Below are 24937 nucleotides of genomic sequence, written 5' to 3'. Positions count from 1 at the left end.
GCGCGGCCGTTGGTTGTAGTTGGAGGCAGGCAGCTTGGTTGCGGCGCATTGTGCTTCGGCAGCTAGGTTGCGGTGGACTACTACAAGGGAGGTACGTGACGTAGTTACTCGCTTCAAATAGACAGATAAACTCATGTTACGGTCATGGAACCATTTCATTGCCCTCCATAAAAGGTTAGTATGCCTCACGGCGAGGGAATGCGCCAAGTGTTGGCTGCAAGCTGAAGATAAAGCGTTCGCTACGATGAGCAACTCCCAGACAAAGATGGCGCCGCCATCAAGGAGTGACGCAGGCGCGTTATTAGGATTCCCACATAGTTTCTAGGCAGGACACGCGCCGCTGCACTATGATTGGCTGTTGTGTCGTTGTAGACCACGCCCTACTTCTTCCAGACGGGAGACATGATTTATGGGTGGCTGCGTTAACAGCTGCAGCCCACGAACGCTGACCCAGCCTAATCATACCATTAACCCATCGTAACCCTAACTCAGACCAAACCCTCGCCCTAAACCTAACCATAACATCTTTGTTTTTAATTTGGAACAAATGTGATGCACGTTTGGGATGGCGATCTCGTTCCATGTGGGTAGCCTGCCCTTCCCGCGACGCAGGAGCCAATCCTGTTGCAGCGGAGCCTGTGCTGCCTAGAAACTATGTGGGAATCCGTATAACGCGACGCGACGCGAGCGGTTAGAGGCGGGCGGAAGCTCGGCGTCGGCGTGCTCCAAGCTTGGCGGAGAAGAAAGCCCATTCACTCCCCTTGCCTTTCTTTCACTCTTCTTGTTTTATATTCTTAATATAAATGAGTCTGCGTTTGTTCGCACACTTCCGCGTTCATCTCGAAGCGCTTGACACTACGAAGTGTGGCTGCTCTGTGTGTGTTGTCATTTTTATTTTGTCTGTTTTTTGTGAGAGTGGCCTCTTGGAAAAGTCATTTCGTCCGTCTGTATGTTTCACGTATATTGAGGACTGACAATAAATGCTAGCATACCGTCTGCGATGTGGCTCGTGGCTCGTGGCTCGGCGCAGTAGCTGAGACTCACCGGAGGAGCGGTCAGTGCGTCTGCCTCCCGTTTCTGACGTTCGGGTCCGGCTCTCCCAGTGCTTGCGTGGTTTTCCGCGGGTACTCGGGCTTCCTCCCACATTCCAAAAACATCCACGTTAGCTTAATTGAAGAGTCTAAATTGTCAGTGGGGGTGGCCCCTGCATTGGCTGACGACCAGTTCAGGGTGTACCTCGCCTCTCGCCCAAAGTCAGCAGGGATGGGTCGCAGCACACCCGTGACCCAGTGAGGATAAGTTGCATCGAAAGGTGCTCTATAACTGAAATGGCTTGTTATTTTTGCCTATTTAATCTGTCCGGTCTAAATTGCACGTTGTCACGCAACTGTTTGCAGACTCGCGATGAACAGGATCCGAATCCACGTCCTGCCGAGCAGCCGGAACCGGCTGGCGCAGCAGGCGGCGCGTCCTCAGGAGGCGCAGACGTGCGCCTTCACGCAGCGGCCGTGCTCCCAACCACGTCTGGACGGCTTGGAGTTCTGCATCAAACACATTCTGGAGGACAAGAGCGCCCCGTACAAGCAATGCAATTACGTCTCCGCTAAGAATGGCAAACGCTGCCCCAACGCTGCGCCAAAGGTCGAGAGGAAAGACGGGTAAGCGAAGCGTTACGGGAAACGCTCCTCCGCTTCTCTACTGTCAGCATCCTGGGAACTGACCTTCCCAATTGTTGAAAACAATCAAGAAAATCCGTTGTTTAAAAATGGCCCCTACATCGAAAACATCATGTATATTATATTTTTATACATAACCAGGGTTGCAAATAGTTTCTGTGGGATTTATGGGAATTAACTGGGAGTTGAGGGTAAATGAATGAAAAAGTGTGTGTGTGTGTATATATATATATATATATATATATATGTATATATGTGTGTGTATATGTGTATATATATGTGTGTGTATATATTTATATATATATGTATATATGTGTGTATATATATATATATATGTATATATATGTGTGTATATATATATATATATGTATATATATGTGTGTATATATATGTGTATATATATATATATATATATATGTGTATATATGTATATATTGGACATTTCCAACTTTGTGGGAACAGTTTGGAGACAGCCCTTTCATCTTCCAACATGTCTTTGCACCAGTGCACAAACCAAGGTCCTTAAAGACACGGATCATAGTTTGTGGATGAACTTGACACAGAGTCCTGACCTCAACCCTATTGAATACTTTTGGGATGAATTTGAGCGAAGACTGAGAGCCAGGCCTTCTTGTCCAACATCAGTGTGTGACCTCACAAATTCCCATAAACGCACTCCTAAACCTTGTGGAAACTTTGAAAAGCCTTTTCCGAAGAGTTTAAGCTGTTATAACTGCAGAGGGTGGACCAACGTCATATTGAACCATATGGATTAAGACTGGGATGTCACTCAAAATCACATCTGAGTCAAGGCTGGTGAGCCAATACTTTTGGCAATTTAGTGTATATTTTCATTTTTTTTTTTTTTAAATTTAAGTTTCCTATTAAGAGCCAGCCTTCAATTTAGTTCATTTGGGTATATTCCCAAAAATTCCATCGAATAAACCTTTGTCCTCCGAGGTGGAAAATTGTCTTTGGCTCAGCACTGTGGAAGACAAACCTTTAATAGACACATTCAAAACGGAAGTCAGATATATTAAGAATTGGAATAAAAGTAAAGGTGAAATAAGATCTCGTACAATAAGCCAAACGTCAACGTGGAGAAGTTCAGGTTATAAAAATTGTTGAGTTGAGCATCGTGATGGCATTTGGTGTAAAGGATTTTTGAAGAATCACTTGAGCTTAGTGCTGGGCGATATATGGAGAAGCTCGATTCGATCGATATTTATTAAAGTTCGATGTGAAAAATGGTTTGTCGATCGTATTTTGTATACTATTCAGTGCGCGAGATGTCGCTGGCCCTCGCGGGTGAGCGCTTGTTCCGTGGAGTGTGGGACACAAAGGGCGGAGACTCCACCCCCGCTACTGTTGCTCAACTGAGTCGCCACCAGCATGGAGGAAAAGAAAGATCCTCGCAAGCCTGAAATAGTTCCAAAAAAAAGGGCACGTAACGTCTATTATTTGAAAATGGTGCGGCTACAGGCAAAATGACACAACAGACGACTGTCTTCTCAAGATGTATAAGAAAGACGTTGCAACGAAGACGGGCAACACTACAAACTTGTTCCAGCGCCTGAAGCTGTAGCACGGTGTCGAGGGTGAAGAGAGAGCTACGACCGCCTCTGCCGCTCCTTCAACTTCCACAACACGAACTTACTTCACGAACGGCATCCATGTTCAACTCCGGTGGTTATGAGAGGACGAGTGCCAAATGAAGAGAGGAACCGTCAGCGATCGCTTTCTTTATAGCCAAGGACACGATTCCCATTGATGCGGCGGAAAAAGGAGCGTTCAGAAATCTAATGAAAGCAGTGGATCCCAGATACGACTTGCCGAGTCGAAGGTATTTTGCCGAGGACGCGTTGCCGAAACTTTCCAACGTCAGAGAGCAAGTCACGGACGGGAAGTGTGTCGGCTGTCAAGCCGACCTGCGGAGTAGTCGCACAATGCAGCCGTATTTGTTTGTCAGGATAAGCGGTACGGGAAATGAATGAACGAGTATTCACTACATCAAAGACTGGAAGCTGAAGCGTACGTGCTTGCAAACAAGCTAAGCGCTGGGAAATCACACTGGCGACACGGATGCCTTCCAATCTTGGAGGCTGGACGAGGAGAATCAGATCTGCATCGCCACAGATAATGGCAACGCAATTACCATCAACAAATGGCAAAGTCTTGGCCACAGGTTGCATCTTGCCATCGGTAAGAGAACATCCTTCCTTTTCATTTATCCTTGCTGACACATTTCTTCCAGTTAAAAAATAGGATGCATAAACCTTACAGCAAAACAAATAATGGGCACAACGGTAACATTGACTGCAAAAATGACGAGTAAGCAAAAACTTAGCGTCTGTTCCGTAAACAAAGAAAGACATGACTTACATTTATTTATCGTCATATTTACAGTGTTTTGTGGTTAAACAAAGAGAGAGGGACAGAAGATTTAGCATTAGAACAAAGGGGTCGGAAGGGCTGTTGGTGTATGCAAAAAGTTGGCTGCTACTTTTCCAGTCAGTGGGAAGCGCAGAAGAAATCGGGCTGCAGCTGGGAAGGATCGAAAGCCAGCTCAACACGTACTGGTCAGTGAATCCCCTTCCATTGGGCTCACGGGTCAACAAGATGCAGGATCAATGAGTTGCTGCGGCCTCTTTCATGTGGCTGTTGATGGTGGTTATTCCTATAATTAAGTCTCTGACCTTGGTTTATTCCGTGCTCAAAATTTTTGTTTCGGCGCTGGACTGATGGACTTGGAAACGGGGGAGTGACTTCTATGACGGAAGCAGAGAGTGTTGGAGCGAGAGAAGGCAATCGCACAGGTTCTCTCTGCAGACAAAACAAGCGAGACATCTACTTTTGTCTTGGAGTCCATAAAACGGGGCCTTGGGACTCAGCTGGTATTCCCGGATGCTCTGCCTGCTGAAACCTATGTGACAGTCTGTTATGTAAAGGCAGTTCTGCGCCTTTTTGAATGAACAGGGTCAATTAAATCGGCGATTATTGACTACCTGAATGAAAACTACGATGAGCCCGGCTACCCGTGAGTTAGTGAATATAACCTCATTCCGAGATCCCAGGTGGAGAAGTACAGAAGATAGAGAGTTTACTTCAGGGCCAGAGTCTTTGCTCCCAGAAGCAGAACGCCTCGCCATGTCGCAGTGTGATGTCGCAGCTACCGCCGAGACCCCAGCGGCCGAACGGGAGAAGCGAAGCCTGAGTCCGGTCACACACCGAGGCACAGAGAGAACTGTCAGGCTACCTACACGGAATAAAACCTCAAAAGTGACTCAGATCCACTCAAGACGGTAGAAAGATCATGAAGCAAAGTGTCCTCTGCACCGTCAACCTAGCAAAAAAGTATCGGTGTGTCCCTGCCACAAGCTCACCATCGGCCAGAGCAGTGGGCAGCAAACCGCGCCCGATTCCTCCCGCTCAAAATCGAAGCATTTCTTGCTCAACACCTCTGAGGTCGGCAGCTGATGCAAAGTTTTGGATCGGAGTTGTGTGCGTGGCGATCAACCACGAAGTGGGCAGTGGGCTTCGACGAGTAACGCAACTACGTTACGACTCCTGAAAATAATCGGATGCCTTTTGCCTTTCCTAAGCTAGATTGCATTCAATTTATAAATGTGTAGATGTCAAATTTAGACCAGGTCACAGACTTATTTTGACCTGTTATGGGGGGGGGGGGGGGGGGAAGGAGTTTGATGGCATGGGTCCGACCGTTAAGAAAGTGAGTGCGCATGTATAAAAATGAAATAACATCGGATCACATGGAACTTCTGTTGTGCGGCGGTCATATTGGCGTTGACGAGACGCTGCTTCAAATTACTTTTCCGTACCACCGAAAGCATATTGCTCGCCATGGTGTCCGCTGGCCAGAGACTGAGCAGCACTGGATTTGTTTATGGCGTGAACTAGTGGTACTTCCTGTCCCTTACCTAATTTGTTCCGTGTGGGAACTTGGTAAGTCTCTGGACCCTAGCAAATAATCTGTAGATGAAGACGGGTCATTTATTTTACTAGCTGTCTGCAACCCACTCCTTTACACCATGTGCCACTTGTATAGTGTTTCATGCAGCATTCGTTCGGTTGTTACCGCATTCTTGAGGCGTTTCCAAGTGTGATGTAGCAGCATGTGCCCTGACTACAAGTTTCTCACTCCCCGCTTTTGTCTGCTTTGTCTTTGTTTTTTTTAAGTGTGACATTCTGTGCCGAGCACGCCCGCAGGAATGCCATGGCCCTCCGCGCTCAGATGAGGAAGGCGTCGTCCGGTCCGTCGCCAGAGACGCTGCTGTCCCAGCTGAGCGGGTACAGCCGCGCAGAAACGCGCGGCCTCGATGGCGGTCGCTCCGAAGCGAGTCGTATTCTCGGTAAATGTTGCGATTACGGCCGTCCGATGACTCGGCATGTCACGTCGTCACCTTCGGGGGCAAAAAGTTCGACATTTCGGGGCTCCGCGCTAACCTCTGCACTTTTTCAGTCGGTAGCACCAGCATAAGATTTTGGCGCACCGTTATTTTGAGGACATGGAGCATGACTATGGCATACCATGTCCGCGGTGGACACAGTCAATCTACTTATGTTAGGCTGCACTGGCTCGTTGTCAAATCGTGGGCAAGAACACGGTCTACGAAAGTTGCCCGCGTTCCATCTGAAAAAGACATAATTGTCCTTTGTCCTCTGCCTCTGTAGTCCAACTTCAACACCCAGCGCTCACTGAACTCTCTTATTGGTTTCTTCACATCATTAGCCGCAAGTGTGATCAATTTTGAGTTGCGAGTTGCTCTGTTTGAGTTTGGCTTTTGCGACCCGTGCTTACTTACCATTACGCACATCCGAGTCATGTTTATCACATCCGAGTGCAAAATGTGTTTTAGTGGGTGAAAATGTGTTGGCAAGTTGGGTTTAACTCGGTGAAAAATGCTTAAGGTTCTCCCAAAAAAGTGATCCATTCAATAAGTGGGTACTGGGCACTGAGGATTTGGCTCAGACAATAGGGTTTTAGGGTTTAGCAATTGAGAAATACTAATAATAGTAATGGAGTTAGTTTCAAAGCCTAACGCCACCGCGAGCGACGATGTGGTAACATTTTGGATTCAAGCGCGGGCATCCTGCTAACACCAACGAGCCGGTATGTCGAATTTGTAGGAAGTCGGAACAAAGACGACACGACTTAAACCCTCAAAGTGACAAAATCCGTTTTAAACGCAACCATCCCCCCAATTTCTTCAGCTGGTGGGACATTTCCCGTTTCCTGTCATCTTGCAATTATGGTGCACTTTGCCCAACATTGCAAATACAAACGTGACCGCGTACATGGCGCACACATGCTCACATTATGTACAGCATCGCGTACTCGCTATTTTCACGAGATGTAGCCGTTGAACATGTTGACAAAGCAGCGTTTAAAGAGAGGCTGCAGCCTTTTGAAAAGTAGTACACCACCTTGAATCAAAACAGGTTGCTTTGATCCACTTTTTATGTTTTGTTACATTGCACTTTTTCTTAACCGTAAACTTGATTGGCAGCATATTTATTGCCTTTTAAGGCATTCATGACTCTTTATACCTCTGTGCCAAATGTTTAACGTGCAATTTTTGTCAACAGAGCCTGATTCTGTTTAATTTATATTTTTATCACGATATTTATTGTTCTACATGTCAATGTTCATTATTCTTAGAATTAAAGGGAATTGTTCTTAAAAAGGATGTATCGTACTTGAATTATTATGCGCTAATATACTTATCAGTGGCATCAAAAACATCAACGATACTGTTTGTTGTGATATTTTTGGGGGGAAATACATGGTCCTAAAAAATTTGCGACTGTGACAGGCCTAAACACACATATTGAGAGAGAGAGAGAGCAAGAGAACATAAAAATATTGTACAAACCGTATAAAAAATAGAGTAACAACTGTAATAAACATGTGCAATGTAGCATGACCGCGAAGCAACATTACATAATCTATATAATCTATCTATAGTGGAGTTGAGGATTACTGTATATCTGTATTCCATGATGATAGGTGGCAGGGACTCATTGTTCCCCGGTTGGGACTCACTGTTTCCATGACGTACAACCCGGGACTCCTATCGTTTCAAGTGTAAAATGATCTATGGAGACACATTGACTCACTCACTCATTCATTCATTCATTCATATTATATACTGTACTGTTTTAAGGCTTTGGTGAAAAAGCTTACAGGGTAAAGACGTGCAGTATACGCCTACGTACGTATATGTATGCGTACGCTGCTAAACAACAGAGTTAAAAAAACAGACGATTGTTGAGGGGCACGCAAACATGCCGACTTCAATTTGTCTTTTATAAAGCAGTAAATTGTGTTGTTTTAATAAGATGCTACTTCTGCAGCTATGTTATATGTTGTTACAATTGGGAACTAAAAATGTAAAAAAAAAACATTCATTCCGTCATTCATTTTCCGTACCGCTTATCCTCACTGGGGTCGCGGGGTTAAAATGTTTTTGTAAAATTATCAGTCAAATTAAAATGACATATCTACACACATTAACATCAATATTTAATCAACAATCACTCCCCAAAAATGTCTACTGTGTCCATCATTTTGTCAATATTTTTTAAGTATGCTGACATCATGAGCACAAAGCACCAAGTCATATTAGCCGTACTCACTTAGAACTCCCAAATCATTCCAAGGGCAAATTCCTCTCTTCCCTCCACTATGCCGGAAATAAGAATATTGCTAGCAATAAAGAAGAGAGAAAATGGCACAGAATGGCATTCGTGTTTCTGTCAGACTGCCCCCTGCAGGGCAGCTGTGGCTGCACAAGTTGCTTACCACCACCAGCAGGTGTGACTAGAGAAGTGAATAAATAAGGCGAGAAATTGTAAAGCATCTTTGAGTTCCTTGAAAAGCACGAGATAAGTCAAATGCAGTATTATTTATTATTATTATTATTGTTGTTGTTATTGGAAACCTCAGAACTGTGAGGCAGAGGTGCTAGCCACTCAACCACCGTGATGCCCAGTTGACTTATTGTTCATTGTCCCCATCGTCAATCATGGAAACTTCAAAGTCACATGAACCCTCAGAGACCCTTTAGTCAGCAAAAACAACAGCTTTATAAACCGTTAATAAGGGCCTCTTGTTTCCCCACATTTTTTGTTTTTTTAATTTATTTTTTTGTACCCAGAATTAACTAGATTTAATTATTTCTTTCTTTAAACTAACAACTCTTGTAATTAGTGACAGGAAGAAGTATGTAATTTTACACTTTCAAATGTGTAGGACCACTGGAGAAACTGGTCATACAAGGTTTTCATCATTGTCTCCTTGTTGTGTATTTTACTGTATTTTTGCTGGAGAATTTTCTGTTGCATGTGTGCGTAGTCATGTATGAAATGTGTTGTCCAGATGAGGACAGTCCAATGAGTGAGGAGGAGCAGGGTCCCCTGGTACTGGACCAGACGTGGAGAGGAGACCCTGAAAGTGAGGCCGACAGCATCGACAGCGAGCACGAGGATCCTCTCAAGTAAGAGGGATTATCCCACCCGTGTTCATTCTCCAGCGCTAAGCAAAGCTCATATTGTTGGCAATGAAGTACTGGGGCGCTTCCGCCATGGTTGCACAATTACCGTAATTTCTCGTGTATAATGCGCATTCCCCCCGATGTCAAAAATCAATGGTGCGCATTATACATGGGTATAGGGGAGAATGGAGCGAAAAAACTTTCCCATTTTATAAATGTGTGCTCCCATCTAGAGGTTATGAAAAAGCGGTACACGTTCATTTCAATATGCCACCACCACCTAGCGGTTATGAGAAAGGTGTGTGTACACTTTCATTCTAATATGCCAGTGCTACCTAGAGGCTATGAAAAAGGTGAGGCCTACACTTTCATTCCAATATGACAGGGGTACATATGACTGCATAATATGTACTCATAAGCTTACATATAGCCTGGCAGAATTTTTTTTTTTTTTTATTAACTACGACTGACTGAACAACAACCATCATTAATTTCTTTATTCTTATGTTTTGTTTGATGAGAAGGCTTTTCTGAAATGCTTGACCGTTTAATTTGAATCCCTTTAAAATAAAATTAAATGTTTCGCCTGGCCCTTCATGTTTTCGTTAAACAATTGTACCCATTTTACAAATTCTCCCCGGGTAATCAAACACATGAGCACAACTGTGTTTTCTCATTTACTAAATAAAAGTAGGGCTGTGAATTTCAAAAGAAGAGCAAGTAAATACAAATAGATTATTACGTTTTCAAATGAAGTGCTTCAGAATAATTCTTTGAAAAAAAACTAACAAAATACAGATAATACTTCGTTTTGATCGTCTGGCTAGAAACAAAATCATGCATTGTAAAAATGCATTATACATAGGTAGAAGGGTTTTCCAGAATTTTGAGGTCACCTTTGGGGGTGCGTATTATACATGGGTGCGCAATATACATGCGAAATTACGGTAAATCCACCGCACCAGAGTTGTTATGGTTTGGGATTTTTTTTTTTTTTTTTTTTTTTTTCAAATTCAGTTTAGCTTTAATTAGTTTTAAAGCCAAGGTTTTTTTTTCCGTTTGTTTTTTAATTATTAGTTTTAGTTTAGTTTTTATTAGTTTCAATATTACTTTGTTTTTTAAACAGGGTAATTCTTGGGTACAAGATTAAAAAAAAGGTCACAGTAAATATTGTGTGATTAAAAACTCAACGAAAGAGATTTAAAAAGTGATGAACAACCATGCAGAAATCAAATAGAGGTACTTTAAAACGGTTCCCAGACTTGAAATGAAACGACCAGAGAGTAATTTGAGAGTATTTATATACACAGGTGGGTAGGAACACACTACATTTACTCAAGTAGCATTTTGGATAAATTGTACTTGTTAGAGTAATTTTCATGCAGCATACTTTTTACTTAAGTATTTGTGTTAGGGAAACGGTACTTTGTTACAATGATCTAGATGCAATTCACTGCTTTTGTTTATCAATCATTCATTCATCTTCAGTACCGCTTCTTGGCATGCGGGTCGCGGGCGTTCTGGCAACTATCCCAGCTATCATCAGGCAGGAGGCGGGGTACACCCTGAACTGGTCGCCAGCCGATCACAGGGCACAGATAAACAAACAACCATTTGCACTCCTATTCACACTTACGGACCATTTAGAGTTTTTACCGCGCATGTTTTTGGGATGTGGGAGGAAACCGGAGTGCCCGGAGAAAACCCACCCAGACACTGGGAGAACATGCAGACTCCACACAGGCGGGGCCGGGATTTGAACTCCGGTCCCCAGAACTGTGAGGCAGATGTGCTAACCCAGTCGCCCACTGTGCCATTTATCAATTATTGCTTATTTATCATTTTTCTTTATGTGCCATCTGTTCAGACTAAGACTTCCGCTTTGGGCACTGTTTGCTCCAATTCAACGTAACCGCTAGTGACGTTTAACTCTAGTTCACCAATCAAACGACAGAAAGATACGCCAGCCCTGCTGATCGACGTGGCCATGTTGGGAAGGTCGTTGTTCCCATTGAAGGCAACGGCAAGCGACTGTGTTTACAACCCCAATTCCAATGAAGTTGGGACGTTGTGTTAAACATAAATAAAAACAGAATACAATGATTTGCAAATCATGTTCATTTATCAACAACACCCAGAAACGCCGCCGGCTTCTCTGGGCCCGAGCTCATCGAAGATGGACCGACGCAAAGTGGAAAAGTGTTCTGTGGTCCGACGAGTCCGCATTTCAAATTGTTTTTGGAAATTGTGGACGTCGTGTCCTCCGGGCCAAAGAGGAAAAGGACCATCCGGACTGTTATGGACGCAAAGTTCAAAAGCCAGCATCTGTGATGGTATGGGTCTGTGTTAGTGCCAATGGCATGGGTAACTTACACATCTGTGAAGGCACCATTCATGCTGAAAGGTACATACAGGTTCTGGAGAAACACGCTGCCATCCAAGCAAAGTCTTTTTCACGGACGCCCCTGCTTATTTCAGCAAGACAATGCCAAACAGCATTCTGCATGTGTTACAACAGCGTGGCTTCGTAGTAAAAGAGTGTACGTACTAGACTGGCCTGACCTTGTCCCAGCTTTTTTGGAACGCGTTGCAGCCGTAAAATTCTAAGTTGATGAATATTTGCTCAAAACAATAAAGTTGATCAGTTTGAACATGAAATATCTTGTCTTTGTAGTGTAGTCAATTAAATATAGGTTGAACATGATTTGCAAATCATTGTATTCTGTTTTTCTTTATGTTTAACACAACGTCCCAACTTCATTGGAATTGGGGTTGTAGTTTGCATTGATCGATAGCGCCTACCTGTGGGAAGAAGCTGGAAGAGGTGGTGACCAGGATGTGGATAGTGGAACTGGTTCCTTTGTGTTTATTGATGAGGTGATTGCTGACAAAAGAAGCTGAATGAATTCTCAAGGGTTTTGCTGGGCAATGTCTGCTCATATTCAACAAAATGCTTCAGAACACACTGGACGGTGATTCACAGAATGACTCGACGCATATTGCAACAGCAACCAAAGAGTTTTTGAAGGCAAAGAAGTGAAATGTGATGGGAATCAATTACCTGACCTGACTCTGACTGCGCATACATTTCACCTGCTGAAGACAAAACTAAAGGGAAAATGCTCCAAGCAACAACAACCAGGAAGTGAAAACAGTGTTGGTAGGGCATTACCAGGGATGAAATCCAGCAGCAGCAAGTATGCGACTGCAAACGTGTATTCCAAAGTCAGTTTGATTTAGGATTGTTCATTTGTTTGTCCCACTACTTGCGGTCCTTTCAAAAATGGGAGTTTGCACACACATCAACTGTTGTAATTCCTACACCGGTCACCTTATTTGGAGGTAATTAAATAGTACCCTCAAATTAAGCTAAAAGTCTGTGGTTAAAGCACATCTTGTTCGTTTCATTTTAAATCCATTGTGGTGGTGTTTAGAGCCAAAAACATGACAATTGTGTCCGTGTCCCAGGATGGTTCACAAAATCCAGGGGTTGGTTTGGTTCTCGGTTTTGTGCTCGCAGTTTGCAGTTCGGTTCGGTTCGGTACACATTGGCTCTTGGGAAAATCACACTTTACTTGAATAATAATGCAGTATTATTCTTATTTTTTTATTAATCAGAAATATATTTTGTCTATGTCAGTGGCATATAGTGAAAGGCAGAACAATTAAATGCTCTTCCATTGGAAGACAAAAGATACAATAAAGTTGTGTCCACCTGTTGCCATTCATACACAACAGAATAGGTCATGCCTTCCTGCAAATATTTCAGCTTTGTCGTCAATGCTTTTTACGATCTTTTTGTTTGGTGGTCTACCATTTAGGTTTTTCCTCTGCAAAACATGTGCCTTGACTGAGCAAAGGTTGGAAAACACTGGTCTAAATAAAAGCACAAGTTCTTAAATAAGTCTTATATAACATCGACAGGCATATTTCATAATTCATATCCAATAGGGGTAGAGGAGTGATTACATTATCTAATGAAAATTATGCGTGAAGGAACTTGGCTCATGCATAACTTTGGTCTCTTTAGCCATGGGACCAAGGACACTAGTCTCATCTTTTGGGTTCTAAACACCACCACAATGGATTTGAATTAAAACAAATAAGATGTGATTTAACTGCAGACTTTCAGATTTCATCCGTGGGTATTTCCATCCACATCGGGTAAACTGCGTAGGAAGTATATCGACCACTTTAACCGCGTATCCTTGGGTTGCTGGAGTAGGTCTGCTGCTTATCTCGAGACCAAACGAGGACTCACAAACGTATATTCCGTTGGTTTGTTTCAGCACTATAAATTCTCTAGGAAATGTGGCCAAACCTATTTTTCCGATGCTACAATGTTGCCAGGGAGCCAAAAAAATGCTAAAAACAATGGTAATGGGATGGTAAAGGTGTTGGGAAATGTAGTTTTCTCTGTAAAATCACAACACATCGCCAGCGCCACGAACCAGCATGGTGGCAATACTGGCACGTTCAGAAATATCCTGCGACGCTCAGAGCGCTGTTGGAATGTACACTCTCAAGCGTAGCGTTGGAGTGTCAAATTGAATTCCCACAACCGCACGCGCCGTGAGTGCGCGTGCCTCCGAACCAAACGGGACACACGCGGACCAAACCAACCGCTTTGACGGTTGTCAAAAACCGGTCCATCCCTAATAGATGGATAGAGTTTGTGTTTACCTCCTGTATCTGCAGTGAAAGTCTGTTTTTGTTGCGTCCGGGATTATTGTGACAAAGCTTTTGAAGTTTTCCTTCTGTGTGCTAGAGAGACAAAGTCCTCATCTGTTTTCACATCTGCTTTTCTTGGTAGCATCTAGTCGGTAGCTGTCTTAGTCATCTCCGTGGGTAACACGTAGCAACAGAAAACGGCTTCACACACGTTACGGAACTTATGCTCAGCAGCAAAACGGAGACGCTGCCCAATGCCGTCACTTATACTTACTTTCCGTGTTCCGTTCGGCTGTAGCGAAATAAATACATTTAAAATCAACGCCGAAAGCTCATGTATGAAATGAATTGACAGAGATGAAAAGGAAGGGAATTTTCTCTTGATAGTTTTGTAAACGTCAAATCCCGTTTGTTAGTTATCGTTTTTTAAAACCGCCTGTTTTTTCAATTTCAATTTGAGTTATTGCCTTCGTTTTCGTTAACTAGAATAGCCTTGCTCTACACACGCTTAACAATTTGCCCCACCATTCAATTTCAGTTGCTTGATTATCGAGCCATTCATTTTCGAGTGAATGGTTGTCATGAGTCTAAAATGAGTGATAGACATCACTGATCAATTACAGTCCAGTAAACCCTCGCTATTCACGGGGGTTAGGGACCAATGGACGCCCCCCAGTTACTTATGTTTTTAGATGGTAAATGTACCAGTACTCTGATCCCGAAACACTCGACTATCGTTTTAACCTTGTATCCCTTTCTCTGTTTACCACTTAGCTTTCACCTCACCTGCTTGTACTGCTGTTCGCTGTCAAGCCAGCTGGCTATCAACTGGTGGCCAATGCTAGCTACTTCTCCGCTAACATGGCGCCGTCCTAGGGCGTTACAGAACGAGCACAAAAGTATGCAGATAGGGTGGTTTTGATTTTCAGTGAATAGTTTTACAGAAACATTTGCTACTAGGTGAGTTGGTGAACGGTGATTGGCAAATCAGCTGGGATTTATCGTAATAATCTTTATGCCGCCATTCAATAAAATATGTGGCGCCTGAAAACCATACACCCCCCGATAAGAACAGCAGGTGTCAAGAGTTTTTCCATTGCAGCAAGCCACCGGTTGCGTGAAGGTCAGTCGGGCAGGTGTACGGCGTACCTAATGTGGCCTGCGATGAGTTTGCCATAAAGAAGCGTCGAGGTGCGGCCCCTAAATTTGTGCACCCCTGCAGACATGCTGGCGTGTACACGGCGGAGGAGGTGGCGCTCTTCACTCGAGAGAAACTCATCAGGCTCCAGTCCCTCTACATTGACCAGTTCAAACGCCTGCAGCATCTGCTGAAGGAGAAGAAGCGCAGATATCTGCACAACCGCAAAGTCGAGCACGAAACCATCGGTAAATATTGAGTCGTCATCAATCGGCAGTCCCATCTCGCGAGATGTCACCGACCCGACCGTGTGTTTGTACTTGGACGCAGGAAGCAGTCTTCTGACAGGACCCGAAGGCCTGTCCGTAAAGGAGAGGGAGAACCTGAAAAAGCTCAAAGCGCTCCGTCGCTACCGCCGCCGCTACGGTGTGGAAGCTCTGCTGCACCGGCAGCTGAGAGAGCGAAGACAGACGGTGACAGACGGAGCTCCTCAGGTACTCAACTGATTTTTTTACATGCCGTTCGCCCTTCACTCCATCAACCCGTAGCGACGCACTTTCTACTACCTACCGTGACACTTACACTGTCGGGTGCCTAAACTTGTCCGACTTGCGTGTTGGCATTTCTCTCCCTCATAATAGACGTGACAAGCTCGAGATTCACCCCCAAAGCTTGCTGTTCTGTTAAAAAATTACTGATCTCAAACCCAAAGCGATGCCACACAGCCATCTACAAGGGTCTGTTAGTTGGTTTAGAACCTGAACTCCACAGACAAGCTGGGCGCGACGAGAGAACCTCTTCCACGCCTACCTGTTGAAAAACGTACTTGACGAATATAAACGTCGGTGGCAGTTAGGGTTAGGAATCTGTGGCATGAGGCCGATTCGATACGTATCTAGATGCACAGATGATTCGATCAAAAAACTAAATCTTTATGGGTGGAACGGTATGGGCTTCGGTTCAGTATGGGAGTGATCGATTCGAATCATGAAGCACCTTAATTTGACTTAACCCAATTCTATAAAATGACATTTGTCTCACCATATTTTAAAATATCTGTGAGAAATTGTTGCTTTATGGCACTGTAAAAAGATAAACAAACTATATTTGACATCTATATTTTCAAATAGACCACCACAATTTATTTTCTAGAGAAAATCTCAACAAACGATAGTATTTTTATTTATTTATGTATTGATTTATTAAACAATGGGAGTGCTGACTTTTTGAACTTGAAGTCGTGATGACCAGGTTAGCGCTACCGGCTGATTGGACGCGTGTCCTCTCCACAGGGACGTGCACGGACATTTTGGGGGGCAGGGGCTGAAGTGAGGAAAAAAGGGCACATCATTTATTCCTGGGTAAATAATAGGACATCTCTGACTTACCCATTTATTTCAGTACACTTACATAGTTGTTAGCTATTCCGCGGATTTCTTCAAAACAATATGGCCACAGAGAAACACTTATTTTTTTTCTCTATAGCATTGACTGGGTTTATCACGAGTAAGCAAGAACAAAAGAAGCCATGACACCCTGTGTGTTTTGTATACTACTAGTGAATATTCAGAATAACCGACTGCACCAGGGAGCGGTACATAGTAGGAATTTTCAAATAAAGCGTCAAAATGTGTTTGTTTTTGCACATGACAATAAATTGTTGAGTTATTGCTGTTATTGAAATAAATGGTACTTGAAAGTCAATCTAATCGTCACACAAAAATGAAAAAGACTGTTCTCTCCGTAAATAAGCAAACCAAGCCATCCCCGAAACAGCAATTAGGCCAATGTTCAGTTGTAACGGTTAGGTTCATTGCATTCTGCATTCCTTTTGCTCATTTTGTACATTTCCCTGACAAAGACTCCAGAGACATAAACATCACTGCAAAAATATTTGAGAACATGGGATCGATCCAACTTTTCAGAAGCGCTTCTCCTCAATAGAGTTGTGGGTGCGCTGGCACCTATCCCAGGTGACTTCAGGTGAGAGGCAGGGGACACCCCGAACCGGTTGCCAGCCCATCGTAGGGCAAGGCAACTTTTTCAAAAATGAATTACAATAAAATGTCTTGAACTCTTGTTACTAACGTTCTCTCTGCTTTGTAGCTTTCTTTTTGTTTGGAACTGTTTTGCGGGAGCGTCTTTCAGAGTGCATTGAGCGGGATCTCCCGACCAGCGATTGGAGTTTTCTTTTTCTTTGAGTTTATATTTGACAGGGACGTTGTATCAAACCAAGAATGCATATGTGATAGAGGGAAATTCATTTATAAAATAAATAGATGGAAATTGAAAAAAAGGGTGTACACGTGCCTGCCTCTCGGTAGTTTCTTTTTGGGGTCGCAAAGTACCCACACTGGAACAGATAAGTGGACTGTGAGGACTCAGAAACAAGCCGTAGTTTGCTGAGGTATATCGCCCACGGAATTTGCCGAGATGTACCCACCTTTGCCATATTGTCTGCATGTTCGCAATCTGCGGTGCACATTTCGACACGGCGGCCGGCGGCGGACTTGCGTTCGGGTACGTACCGCGACATTGCATTTCGTGTTTACAACTGCAGCGTGAGTGAACACACTTCTTTGCTATCGCGGTGACCACGAAAGTACGTCTGCGTCTCTACCTAGCTTATACTCTGAGTAGGGTGGAAGGTGCCAGAAAATGCCACTCTTTATAAGGCACGGACCAGATGTTATAACCTTCGGAAATCAGCCCAGACAAATGACTTAGACTTGTCAATCTTTTCTGTTCCTTCTCCCAGGCTACGCCTGTCTAGATCTCACACAACCTTCTTTAGCTATTTCGATACGCACGCATTATATCTTTATAAAAATATATCAGCGCGAGAGCTCTCGCACTTGTTTTAAGAGATGAAAACTGTAAAGCCGATTCTTAGCCTCGCAATATCCGTTCCACCGCCCTACAACCGATGTAGCTAAGGATCCTTGGCTGATTTTGTATTGATTATGGAGTTAGCTCCCGATACAGTCGTATCTCTAGCCTTTATGAACGGATATCCGGTCGCGATATCCGGTTTGTCGTTGCCGACGCTCGTGGCAGCGAACGCTTGGATTCCAGTTGATGAAAATAAACGTCCACGCCGGTGAATGAGTTGAGAAGACCAGGTCGTAGGATTCATGGTAGATGGGTGAAAGGGCTATGGGTTAGGTTGAAATAAACAAACAAAAACAGTGAGGGGAAAAAAAAGCAATGCAACACAATAAAAATCCATCATGTGAAAGACAATCCGTTTAAAATGTGCAGCCAAACTGCAGAAATTCTAAGTTCGTGAGTGAGTGAGTGAGTGATTGATTGGTATGCAGGATGATCGTTTCCCTCACCACACTGGACAACAAAAACACCCCATTGTGACTCCCACCGTGGCACAAATAGACAGACTCCAAACTTACATTTTAGAACTGAAGCCTTTTGGACTTACGGTGAAATGTCTTTAACAAAAAAGAGCAGTCCAGTTGCAGCAATTTAACATTTTCAGATTATAAATGTTGCTCTCAGTTCTCATCTTGGGGTGATCGTCGCTTGTAATTGGTCAGCGATTGGAATGGATGCCAAACTGATTCAAGAGTCGTTGGCGACGAACTGTTTTTCCAACTTTCTTGCATAGTTTCTCTTTTCAATGTTAATTTCTTTAGTCATCTGATTTCTCGCCCGATTCTACAGGCCCCTGTCCCCGCTCCGATATGCGTCCTCCTTAGCTTGGCGAAGTTGCTTCAGCTTGGCAGTGAACCACACGGCTTGTTGTTGTTGAATGTGCGAAATGACTTTGTCGGTACACACACATCTCCACAGAAACCGATATAGGATGTGACCGTGTCCGTATATTCGTCCAGGCCGCCAGCTGGATTTTCAAAGACGCTCCAGTCTGTGCAGTCTAGACAGCTTGGAAGTTCCATCTTGGCTTCATTGGTCCACGTTTTCACTGTTTTCACTGTAGGCTTTGCGCATTTAAGTTCTTGCCTGTACGTCGGTATTAAGTGAATTAAGCAGTGATCGGACGAGCCCAGGGCCGCACGAGGTTCGGCACGGTATGCGTTGTTTAGCGTCGTGTAGCAGGGGTCTAAAATGTTATTTTCCCTGACGGGACAGTCTATGTGCTGCTTGTATTTAGGGAGTTCGTGGTTGAGTTGAATGACATCATTGAAATCCCATCGTTTCTTCCAGTGTCCCCCAGAGCTCTTTCTTGGGCCCCCTCCACCTATCCATCACCTACATCATACCTCTTAAAAATACTTTCCGTAAATTGCTTAGTCCCAGTAACATTTCCCGAGGTACTAGCTCCTCACCATGATGCTCCTCATTTCCAATCTTTGCTGTACTCTCTTCTGTCGACATGACTCGCTCTCGTCATTCCATCGAGCTTCATATGCAGCAGTGCCAGCGTTTTAAATGTAAAAATTGCAGACGATCAGGGGACTAATCGTGCCAAAATCGTATTTGTCGTATTAAAATTGGATTAATTGTGCGGCCCTATGAGTACCACATTGAAAAGATTGAAAAATGTATTCTCCACCGACTGAGAAATCAGCAACCGGGGCAATCTGCGTTTTCTTCGGCAATCGCGCCATGTTGTTTGTGGTTCAACGAACTAATGCAATTGCGGTCATTTCCCGATAAGAACCCCAGGAGTGGCGTTCGTTTGTTCGCGTCGTCCAGTTCAGCCGCGTCGTGCGGTGCGCGACTGGCTTTACCCGCAGGACAGCCACCACAGAAGAAGGCTTATTGCGGCATTCTCAAGTGGAAGTTTTAAAAAAATAATAATAATAATAACAACAAAATAAAATAAAATAAATGACTTTGTTGCTGTTCCCCATTTTCTAGGTGCACCCGCGAGCGTCGCAGGAGAAATGCATTTCCTTCATGGATGGAAGTCGATGCTGCAATCCCTGCCTTCCCTTGACCCGGCACTGCGTCTCCCGTATCCTCACAAAAGACGCAAAACCTTCGGCCCCCATCGTGACCGCTCACTTGTAGTAGCTTCCGCTTTTAACGGGAGCCCACATGATCTCCTTCCTGCGGTCTGTTGGTTTGCCCTCACCAGCCAAAGGATAAAACCGATTCAGCTGGAAGGCACACTCACTTTTTTTGGTGTGGCTTTTCGTTTGAGATCAGCATGGCATAATACGCTCAAGTAGTTACATCACTTACCATACAGTAAGACACAGTCGGTCTTCACAATAACAACCTTTGAGCCGATTAAGGCACATATTTTACATTGGAATAATAGTATCAAGGCACATCGCCGAACAAAAATGTGGCATGTACATTGTCATATGTTTTCATACAGTAATGGACAATATTTGGGAAAATGTGTACACGTGGAAAACTTAATTGCAGGACAGTGCTCACGTGAAGCTATTTATCACAAATGTGTGTGTGCCCTTTTTAATTCATAACCTTAACTGTAATCACCTAAATGGCTGCGATCAAAAGTTTACACACTTTGTTTGGCCTTCTAATGTACGCGCGTTGACACAAACACAAGTGTAAATGGCTTTGAAGGCAATGCTTTAAAAGCTTTTTTGAAGGCAATGTTTTCACACGTTGCTGGTTTGATTGGAAGTAGTGTTCGCGTAAACGCAGAAAATTAGTTTCTCGGCTCTCGAGACCCGACCCCTGCGCGTCGTCTATGGCTGCGCCGGCTACTGTCAAAACACCTGCCAGAAAACCGAGTTGAAATTTACAGATCGAGAAAAAGATATTTAATGATATGGAAATGGACAAACTAGAAAATGTAGACCAATCAGGATTTCAGCCAAAACTGCCAGGAAGCTTGGTCAGGATGCAAAGAAAAGCCCACAAGTAACTTCCGCTGAAAGTCTTCTCTGCAAAAAAGTGATTTTTCCGGATCACTGGTTTTCTTTGAAGAATGGTACACGTCCTACAAATTCCGCTCCTGTGTGGAAACTTGCGAGTATCGCCGTATACCGGAAAAATGATAATCTCATCTCGGTTTACTCGATGCGTAATGCCGGCCTGTCTGTTTGAACACAAAGCTGTTCTTCTCTTATGAATGGCACATGTAATCGAACCTTCTCCTATCAAGCGGAAGAGCATTGCATTAGCAACGTGACAAGGTTTCCCAAAAACGTCAGTCTGACAGAATTGCCAGATCGGGTCGGATTAGCCACTCGTGGACCAAGATGGTTCCCCAAAATAGCCGCTAAAAATCCTTTTGTAGAGAGTGAGGAATGCGCGAATGACTCCATTCACAATTATTCATCATTCCTCACTCCTAATCACAAGATTGTTCTGCCTGTAACGAGATGTCAGTGGCGTAGAGAGATGACCAAAGATACATTGTGTAGTAAATTTAAAAAATAAAATAAAATCTTACTTTTGGCAATCACTGCACGAAAGTCGTTACAGGATTTAGCACAGAAAGACACATTTGGTTTTCCAGTAGAGGGCTCCATGCAGAGTTGCATAAACTGTTTTTGTATTTTAATGAAATGTTTTTTTTTTTTAAGAAAACTTTGTTCCGATTGACAATCCTATTGGGGGGGGCTTTCACTTTTATCTCTGCTCACGGTCACTTTCAATCACACGGGTAGAGTTGCGACATTACAAGAGGTCGCCGTCTTCGTGGAATTTTCCCAAAAACACGGAATGAGCGCTTGAAACGAATCAGTTCACAGTCGATGACTGACGGACTCCAATAATATTCCAATTGGCGTTTTTAGGGCAAGTGACGCCGTTTGAAACATGACGGTCATTTCCACGCGCGGACTCTTGAGAACCCCTTGGAATTTTTTGGCGGATATTTTGAACAGAAGCTTGTCAGCCAGTGTGAGAAGGGCTTCTCCACGTAGCAGACACAAGGCGCCAATGGAGAGAGGTTGTGAAAGATTCAAGTTCTAATGTTTCCCTCTAATTTGAAGGCGCTTTTTGACCAGATTTTCCATTGGCGATATCACAAAAACAAAAAAAAAAAACACACACATTATTTCTCTGGAACCGATCATCCGATTTTCCCAAATTCTGACTGCGTTATACTCTGGTTGAAGTGGCCATTCCAACCAGACTCGGCAATCGGACAAAGTGCCATTATTGGTTCATCTGCTACAGGGCCGCGCTGCGTTTCCTCTCTCGCGCTTTCCAGCTGAGTGGTTCAGACTCCTTGTCATCCTTGACAGTCGCACCCCTCAGACATCTCCCAGGACAGCAACCAGGTTCTTTTCAGAAGCTGCCCGGGAACCAAGGACATCCCGTGCGAACGTACAGTGCACATGGGCCAGTCGGACGACCCCCGCTGCCCGCTTCACCTCCCCCTGCCTCCCCCCATGCACCAGCCGGAGCAGGAGCCCCCCCCGCAGGAGCATCTGACCCCCACCGGCAGAGACCTGTACCTGAGCGCCGCCGAGCTCCAGCCCACCGAAAGCCTACCCCTGGAGTTCAGTGACGTGCGTGGAACGGGGTCTGTCTGCGGCGTGACTCGATGCCACGGTTGCCGGTTAACGTGCCGATCCGCCTGTTCTACAGGACCTGGACGTGGAAGGAGACGGGACGCAGGGTCCTCCGTCCCCCCTTCAGTTTGACACGGCCCTGGCCCTCGAGGACCAGACCATCCGTGCGATCGCCGAGGCCCCGATGGACCTCCTGACCGCCGACGACCCGGATCAGGTCGACCTGGACGCGTCGGGACAGGACATCGACGACGTTGCGGACGAGCAGGTTTGCCTCAGTCGGTCGCTCGGGTTCGCTTCTGACGATCATATTTGGGGGCTTTGACGACGACGCCGTATTTTTCCCGCAGGTTGCGTCCGAGGCGGCGGTGGCCAAAGAAGACTCTCCCAGATGAAGAAAGCGTTTTCAAGTGTGCCGAGTGTTCGCCGGCTGGTCTTTGAGTGCTCCCGTCTGCTCGCAATAAACTCTGCACTCATCCAGTTTGTTGTTTTTTGAATATGAATATACTTTATGAACTCTTGTTTGCTATTTGTGGGATTGGGGAGCAAGCCAGTAACTGACACCCCCTGTAAAACTTCAATAATTGAAACTACAGGAAGTCCTCGATTTCCGAACGAGTTCCCTTCCTACGCTGGCGACGAAACGCGATTTTCACTGTTAAAGTCGTTAAAAACTTCTGTTCCGGGTATTGTCCCACGTGATGATTGTGACAGCAAGCTCAGTGTGTGCGAGTGAGGCGGGACTGCGAAGGAGGAAGGAGTGCGCACAGTAGCAAGTGTGGTGACGGCGAGCGGGGAAGAGTTAGCGATTAGCGGAGGACCCGTTGACGTCGAAAGCGCAGAGGAGCTCATAAAGCCGTTAAAGCGGCAAATGGGTGCTTCGTGCCTTTATGGCAGCTGCGCGACGAGAGAAGGGAGTTAACCCCGAGGAGGACGACCTCGGTCCTGGAGAAGGCGTCTCCCGACCACGGTCAAGTGACCGTGGCAGGAAAGGGTTAACGCTTCGTAGAAAGAAATTCAAATAAAAAAATAAGATGCCGTACTTACCGTGACTGCTGAGTGCGTCGTAACTCGAGGACTTCCTGTATAAATACACGCCAAAGAACAATCCCCAAATATATTTGAAACTCATCTTACAATATGAAATGGCTTACAGAAGATTATTTGGAAAGAAAATGCACAAATGGTGACTTGCTCATGACTTAGAATGTTAACAACCCAGACTAAACTAGCTTCTCCCTCAATATACAAAGATTTGAGAACATTTGTGATGTATCACACTGATGTACTACTATCCTTTTCGACGGGGTTTTGTGGCAGCTCACGGCTTCAAACCGAAAATAGTTCAGTTTTCTTTGGTCTTCCTCTCGCTCTCTTGCCTGGCAGCTCCATCCTCATCATCCCTTTACCAATATACTCACTCTCTCACCTCCGGACGTGTCCGAACCATCGAAGTCTGCTCTCTCTAACTTTGTCTCCAAAACATCGAACCTCGGCCGTCCCTCTGATGCGCTCATTTCTAATTTGATCCAACCCGGTCACTCCGAGAGCGAACCTCAACATCTTCATTTGCTCTGCTTCCTGTGGTCTCTTCAGCGCCACCGTCTCTAACCCGTCCACCATGGCCGGCCTCACCACTGTTTCATAAACTGTGCCCTTCATCCGAGCAGAGACTCTTCTGTCACATAACACACCTGACACCTCCCTCCACCCGTTCCAACCTGCTTGGACCCGTTCTTCACTTCCTTACCAGACCCACCATTGCTCTGGACGGTTGACCCCAAGTATTTCAAGTCCTCCACCCTTGCTACCTCTTCTCTCTGCAGCCTCACTCTTCCCCCACCACCCCTCTCATTCATGCACATATATTCTGTCTTACTTTGGCTAATCTTCATTCGTCTGCTTTCCAGTGCATGCCTCCACCTTTCTAACTGTTCCTCCATCTGCTCCCTGCTTTCACTGCAGATCACAATGTCATCAGCAAACATGACAGTCTACGGGATTCCAGTCTAACCTCCTCTGTCAGCCTATCCATCACCACTGCAAAGAGGAAGGGGCTCAGGGCTGATCCCTGATGCAGTCCCACGTCCACCTTAAATTCATCTGTCACACCTCCAGCACACCTCACCGCTGTTCCGCTGCCCTCGTACATGTCCTGTATTAACCTAACATACTTCTCTGCCACTCCAGACGTCCGCATGCAGTACCACAGTTCCTCTCTGGGTACTCTGTCATAGGCTTTCTCTAGATCTACAAAGACACAATGTAGGTCCTTCTGACCTTCTCTGTCCTTCTCCATCAATACCCTTAAGGCAAATAATGCATCTGTGGTACTCTTTCTAGGCATGAAACCATACTGTTGCTCGCAAACACTCACTTCTGTCCTGAGTCTGGCCTCCACTACTCTTTCTCATAACTTCATTGTGTGGCTCATCCACTTTATTCCTCTCTAGTTCCCACAGCTCTGCACATCACCCTTGTTCTTAAAAATGGGCACCAGCGCACTTTTCCTCCATT

General features: G+C 44.8%; 1 protein-coding gene across 2 annotated transcripts; it reads left to right on the top strand.

The window, feature by feature from the left end:
• The first annotated feature begins 11 nt into the window (after positions 1 to 11).
• kansl2 (KAT8 regulatory NSL complex subunit 2) lies at positions 12 to 22887 on the top strand. Of its 2 annotated transcripts, none has more exons than XM_061694806.1 (10): positions 12 to 91; positions 1398 to 1658; positions 5874 to 6046; positions 9076 to 9193; positions 15084 to 15247; positions 15330 to 15493; positions 19836 to 19932; positions 22164 to 22417; positions 22497 to 22688; positions 22771 to 22887. In XM_061694806.1, the coding sequence occupies exons 2-10, from the start codon at positions 1405 to 1407 to the stop codon at positions 22813 to 22815; spliced, it is 1461 nt and encodes a 486-aa protein (XP_061550790.1). In that variant the 5' UTR covers positions 12 to 91; positions 1398 to 1404; the 3' UTR covers positions 22816 to 22887. The 2 variants fall into 2 exon arrangements, with proteins under 2 accessions (XP_061550790.1, XP_061550779.1); XM_061694795.1 differs by lacking the exon at positions 12 to 91 and adding an exon at positions 579 to 1312.
• The last annotated feature ends 2050 nt before the right edge of the window (positions 22888 to 24937 follow it).

The sequence above is a fragment of the Phycodurus eques genome, chromosome 1 (genome assembly GCF_024500275.1).
Source record: "Phycodurus eques isolate BA_2022a chromosome 1, UOR_Pequ_1.1, whole genome shotgun sequence".
NCBI classification, from domain to species: domain Eukaryota; kingdom Metazoa; phylum Chordata; class Actinopteri; order Syngnathiformes; family Syngnathidae; genus Phycodurus; species Phycodurus eques.
Note: the sequence above shows the minus strand (reverse complement) of the source record. Positions and strands in the feature narration are given on the sequence as shown.